At 40.6% G+C, this 6,307-nt stretch overlaps 1 protein-coding gene across 1 annotated transcript; it reads right to left on the bottom strand.

Annotated features, from left to right (window-relative positions):
* Positions 1 to 217: 217 nt before the first annotated feature.
* LOC149317989 (MKI67 FHA domain-interacting nucleolar phosphoprotein-like) lies at positions 218 to 6,243 on the bottom strand. Its single transcript, XM_089508789.1, has 6 exons — positions 6,052 to 6,243; positions 5,173 to 5,301; positions 4,723 to 4,831; positions 3,122 to 3,333; positions 1,665 to 1,742; positions 218 to 707 (listed from the first exon to the last, which is right to left on the bottom strand). Exons 1-6 carry the CDS (start codon positions 6,214 to 6,216, stop codon positions 525 to 527), a joined length of 876 nt encoding a protein of 291 aa, XP_089364915.1. The 5' UTR covers positions 6,217 to 6,243; the 3' UTR covers positions 218 to 524.
* Positions 6,244 to 6,307: the final 64 nt, after the last annotated feature.

Genomic DNA, 6,307 nt, shown 5'->3' with positions numbered 1-6,307 from the left:
CATGGAGGTCTCTCATACATAGAATCACTGCAAGTCAAAGCTTATTTGATGGCAAACAGCAAAGGTTGCTCACTGATGGATTAAAGACAAAAGTGGTCCAGGGAACAGAACTGCCAATGTAATGATATGTACATTAAAGTGACTTTGAATATCACTTGTTACCCACTTCAAAACTGCTGGTCACTCTTTTATTCAATAATTTACACATCAATCGAGCTCATGACTTGATTTGAAATTTATTTTTCATCTGAGTTAAAGAGAAGGCCAAGATTTCACCAATATCCTGGTTTTGCACATTATGGAACATGTTTCTGTATACATCTATGGCAACCTGGTTTTATACCGATTGTACCCTTTGGGGTAAAAAGAAGGAGGCAGGAAAAATATACTTTTTTTCTGTGGGCATAAATTGTTCCAAACTAGCAACATAAAAAGTTATTTCTGCTATAGAAAAGGATTCTTTATCAATCTGGGACCTTGGGAAATTCCACATGTACTCAAAGTGTCCTTTGGTTAAGATATAATTATGTTTTACATTTCCTTTTTTTCCCAGTTGCTTTTTTCTGTAATTTTCTTGCTTTCATTTTTTGTGCATCAGCCTTTATACTTGCAGGTGGCAGTTTTAAAGTTATTTCTTTGTCTTCACTGTCTTCTGGTTGAGATTTTCGGCGTTCAAGAAATGTTGGTGTACACACCGGTGTAGGATCCTGGACAGGACAGAGAAGGATGTGACTAAATGATCTAGGATCACCACTATGCTAATTATTAAAATGTATTATTGTTCAGGAGATTGAAGTAATTTCTAACAAGAAAGTTGCTTTGGCTATTGTCGGGGGGAAAAAACCTTCTAAATATGTTTCATAATCTATCTCCCTTGCTTTCTGGGCACAACCATGAAAATTACTACTATTTTTAACTGAACTTAGCATTGCAGCTTTTATCACTATCATTTCTATGTCTACATCAAAACATCCTCCAGCCTGAAAATGACACAGCAAAAGCAATAAATGCCATAAGGGAATAAGTGCAATAAGAAAACAAACCTTGGCATTCAGGTTAGCCTAACTTAGCCTAACTGTGATTGAACATATAGGGAAGGCTTTCCATTCCACTCTTTTAATACCTCAAGGGCTGTCACAGATGGGTGGGTGAAGGTTTGTTCTCTGCCAACCCAAAGGGTAGAACTAGGTCGAATGGCTTTAAGTCACAGGAGATTAGATTTCAATTGAACACCAGAAGGAAATTCCTGAAGTACCATGATTCCAGGAAATATTCATCAGTTTGCATAATTTTATTTTTATAAAGCCACTCTTCACCACATTTACAGTAACTGGCTTCTACTGTCCTACAGGTAAACAACAACAGATTTAGAGGAATTCAAAAGCCAAAGCGCACGCACTAGTGACATGTCTTGTGCGCCGCAACCAAACTGTGCAGTGCACGAAAGACATCATTGCACGGCTCCAGGGCACTAATGGCGCCTTGGCAACAGTGCAGAAAAATTTATTTTGCAGCTTTTTGGGGAGCATTGTTGTTGGCGCCGCATGGCCACCGCGGCAATGATGCAGGGCAGAAAGGGGCAGCGTTTCGCTGCCCCTTCCTGCTCATCTGTATTCCCCCTTTCTTACTAATTCCTTTAGAGTAAATCAGCAGCAGTAACTTACCTCACTGTTCACTGACGTGTTCAAGCTGGAATCTAATTTAGAAACCTTCTTTCTCTTTGTCAGAGAAATCTCAGCAGCCTATGGGGGAAAAATTGTTATCAACTATGTTTTTATTCTAAATTGCCTTTACAATTTAAAAAAATACCTATTGGGGTTTAAAGTACTTAACACTGCATAAAGTACTTATCGACTATAAGTCGACCTCATGTATAAGTCGATTGCAGGTTTGGGGGGGGGCATAATTATGGATTTTGATATGACCCTTGGATAAGTCGAGGGTAAAACCTAGGTTCATGCAACGAAGGACCTAAATGATGAAGCAAAGGAAAACAATGCCAAAGAACCTACAAAATTATGGCAGGCATAACTGTTTTGGCTCACACTAGAGGCTGAATGGAAGAGAGAGTAGAGGGAGGTCAGTGCTTCCAGGACAGTTTGCACTCTTGCCTTTCACCAGGGGATGGTTTCCTTTTTAATAAGAGTTAAACATAGTATTTACACTGACGCGTGGATAAGTCGACCTAGGTTTTTGGGGTCAATGTTTTGACTAAAATTTCTAGACTTATACAGGAGTATATACAGTAACATTCCAAATTTGTCTCAAAACTTATAAATACATAAAAGAGGTCCTTATTAGTATCTGCTGGTATTTGGTTCCACAACCTCCATGGGTACCAAAATACCAAAGTCCCATTAAATACAATGGATTAGTAATATGGCATCCCTTATATAAAATGGAAAAATCAAGGTTTTTGGAATTTATATTTTTTTTAACATTTTCAAGCCATGGATGGTTGAACCCATGGATAAAAAATCTGTGGATATGAAGGGATGTCTGTAAGGGGAAAAAACAGAATACTATGATTGACCAGTAAATATTTACATAACTCAGTCTCAACCCCAATTCTTAGTTAGCAATTGAGATGTGATAAGGCCACACATTAGATATGAGAGATTTACAGCAGCGCAAGCAGGTTCAGAAGTTATTCAACTCCCTGCACACATCCTTTCTAGCTTTTTGTAGAAAATCTAATAGAAAAGGAGAACCAACGTAATCTAACTTTACAAAAGCTTTGCTATCTGCTAACTTACACTGTGGGAACCCAGGCAAGTAGTTTGAAAATCTGAAATAGGTTGTTTTCAATGTACAGGTAAAGATGTAAAGAATAAAAGCAAAAAGTAGCTTTGCAAATATATGATTTATATACTTAATAAATTATATTATTATCATGAAGTTGCAATTGGTTTTATATCCATGTTGAGTGTACACCCAGTAACACTGCTTACTTAGCCTTCCGGTCATATATGAAATGTCCCTGAGACTCGCAACTGTTCAATGTGTGTGTGTGTGTGTATAAATATAATACTTGCTTAAATATTTTGCAATTAGTTAAAAGTTTGTATTCCTCTTCCTTTCCCCCCTTCTTATTATTACCCACAAAAAGGCATTTACTTACAAAACCAGGAAAATCATAATCTATTCCCCTCTCTGCCAGTCTTTTCCGCAATTGCCTCTCCTTCTTTAACAACCGCCGTGTCATTTTTGCTTTCTGTTCAGCTGTTCTCTTCCGATTATAGCGCTTCACTGCTGGATGGATTGTCTTAGTGAATTTTTTCTCACTGCCTTTGAAAAGTTCTGCATGCACTTTTTCAGGCGGCATAAAGTGACCTATAATGTATAAACACATAACAAATGTGAATCAGAACACTATAGAAGAAAATGTAAGTGTTCATCCAAAGCATAAAGATCTTCATTTTAGCTGTGTATAACCCAATTATATATCATAAATCTTTTCAAAGGCACCCTTTGGCACCTTGGCTTTCTCAAAAATCTTCTTTATTGCAGGAACTAATGCTGTATTCCTTGTTATGTCTCTCAGCAACATATGAATCCCAATAAATAAGGAGTGCAATTTTCTTTGAGCCAGTATGCTATAATGGTTTGAGCGCTGGACTACGATTCTGGAGACCAGGGTCTGAATCCCCACTCACCCATGGAAACCCATGGGGTGACCCTGGGCAACTTGCATTCTCTCAGCCTCAGAGCAAGGCAAAGGCAAACTTCCTCTGAACAAATCTTGTCAAGAAAATCCCATGCTAGGGTCACCTTAGGGCCACCATAAGTCAGAAACAACTTGAAGATACACAACAGTTTTCTCTTATCCATCTTAGTTGCCTTATTTCTTACATAACTGTTCAATATACGACATACTCTTCCTCACCTCTTATTTTCCTATCCTCTCGACTGCTCTCAGTCACTTAGGATGGCTTCTGAAGAAGCCGTCAGCTACCACCATGTGCTTCCACTTAGATCTTGTGACAAGTGGCTTGTTTCAAGAGGTGACAAACGATGGTCAATATCCAATGATGTTACTGTGCCAGCACAAATAACAGACACTTGTTTCCACTCTATGCACGGGGGCTGGGGCGGGGGAAAGGGAAACCCAAGGTAGTTTCCAGTTCTACGATCAGTTGCCATCCTACTCCCCTTGTCTAAAAGTGTGCTCAAAGCAGCAAAGTATTTAAAGGTAAAGTTATGAGGGCATGGAATTCTGTGTGTCAATCTATGTGTTTGAGAGTTAAAATACAAGCTGACAAGAACAGACTGGGCAAATGAAGCAACAATGGAGATCTGGATGGGAGAAAAAGCTAAATGACAGGCAGATCTGGGGGAGAATTTTTAGTGTGCTGCAAATTTGTTTTATGGGGTGTGAAGGTACACTACTCAATACAAGTTTTTTTTACAAGAATGTAAACTGAAATAATCTGCTGGACTTTTTATGATGGAAATCATTAAGTATCATGGAAATGATGAACTTCCATCTTGACAAACTCATTTATACTCATAGTTTTTTGTGGGTTTTTCAGGCTATGTGGCCATGTTCTAGCAGAGTTTCTTTCTGATGTTTCGCCAGCATCTCTGAAGATGCCAGCCACAGATGTGGCGAAACGCCATAAAGAAACTCTGCTAGAACATGGCCACATAGCCTGAAAAACCCACAAAAAACTATGGATGCCGGCCATGAAAGCCTTCGACTTTACATTCATTTATACTCACATTTCAAAATTCGTTCTCCAAAGAGATAGTTGTTCATGGTGTTGGCAACAATCTTAGCAACTTCATCATATTCAAATTCCACAAATGCATAACCTTTGCTGCCTCCAGTCTGTTAGTGAAGATTTAAAACTATGAATATAAAATCTGAAAAGCATACACTTACATAACAAAGTGAACCCCTGTTTCTGGGAGGATCTTAATATACAAATGGTTTGTTTCGAGTTACAAAATATAGCAATAAAGATTATTTTTTAAAACGTGCTTTTATTTCCCACAACAGTTCTTTGTGCTCTTTAAAATAAGATTCTGCAGAAAGATACTGAACACTTGTGTTATATTGCTTTGAAATAAGTAAAAATGGGTGTACCATTAGTTTTCAGTAGAGAAAGCCTATGAACCAAACCATGCAGAACAAATGTTAAGAAATCAGTTAGGAAAAGGTAGCCTTACCTTTTTACTCCTTGAAAGGCGAAGCCTTGTGACAGTCCCAAACTGACTGAAGTATTCTCTGAGCTGTGGTTCATAAAGGCCTCTTGGGATGTGACCCAAATAAATGACCCCAGGAGTCTGCTTATCCTCCTAGAATATGGAATAACAGAGTAAGGAAACAGTTGCACTCTCACTTGCAGTGATCTATTTTATGATTGCATGAGAGGTCTCTGTGCAGAAAGGCTGCAGGGTTGTAGGGAAAGGAAACCTAAATGGCAAAGCCAGTATGCGGAAAGTATCCAGGTATGAACTGGCCTGCTCTCCTTGAAAAGCTATGGAGGGATGAGTGTCTTTGCGTATCCTGTTCAGAGGCTTCTTGGAGACCAACAGGCAATTCATTGACGCTTCATATATAGGCCTTATGCACACAGTCTGAAGGTAACTTTATACACAATACGTTTAAGTAATGTTGTGCATGAAACAAAGTTTAGGGACACACTGATCGCAAAGCAGAGGCGTCCCTGGGTCAGCCACCCCTGTGGACAACTTTTAACTCTATCTGCCTCTTGCTGTGGAACTCTGGGAGTTGGAGTTTGTTGTGGGTCCAGAAAGATGAGTTCCGCTCTGGACCCACAACAAACTCCAACTCCCAGAATTCCACAGCAAAGAGCCAGACAAAGAGTTTAAAGCGGTGCCAAACCGGGTTATATCTCCAACGTGGACACAGCCTAAGACTGCCCCTCGTCCCTTTGGCCTCATAAATCTAGCGAAGGATGTGAATAAGCGCCCGAGGAGGACTAGGCCGCAGTTGCCAAGGCAACGCGCGGAGAGGGCGGAGTTAGAACGTTCGCTCTCCAGCCGCCTCTCCTCCTCCTCTCTCCTCCTTCCCTTCAGTCTCACCTTGGCCTTCCGCGCGCGCTGCACCTGAGCCTGGAACTCCCGCTGCCGCTCCGGGTCCAGAGAAAGGAGAGGAGCCGTCGAGGGCGCTGCTGGGCGCTTCACTGCGCGGCCTGAAGCCTCCTCTTCTTCTTCTGCTGCTGCTGCTGCTGCCGCCGCCGTCGCCATTGCGCTCTTGTTGGAATGAAAAGGGATCACTTCCGCCCAGCACACAGCATGTCACTATCACGGACCGGAAGGGCCTTGCGTCACTTCCCTT

This window comes from Sceloporus occidentalis, unplaced genomic scaffold (assembly GCF_023333645.1).
Source record: "Sceloporus occidentalis isolate IW3139 unplaced genomic scaffold, rSceOcc1.0.p SCAF_2, whole genome shotgun sequence".
Lineage (NCBI taxonomy): Eukaryota > Metazoa > Chordata > Lepidosauria > Squamata > Phrynosomatidae > Sceloporus > Sceloporus occidentalis.
This window is presented reverse-complemented; position numbering and strand designations above follow the sequence as displayed.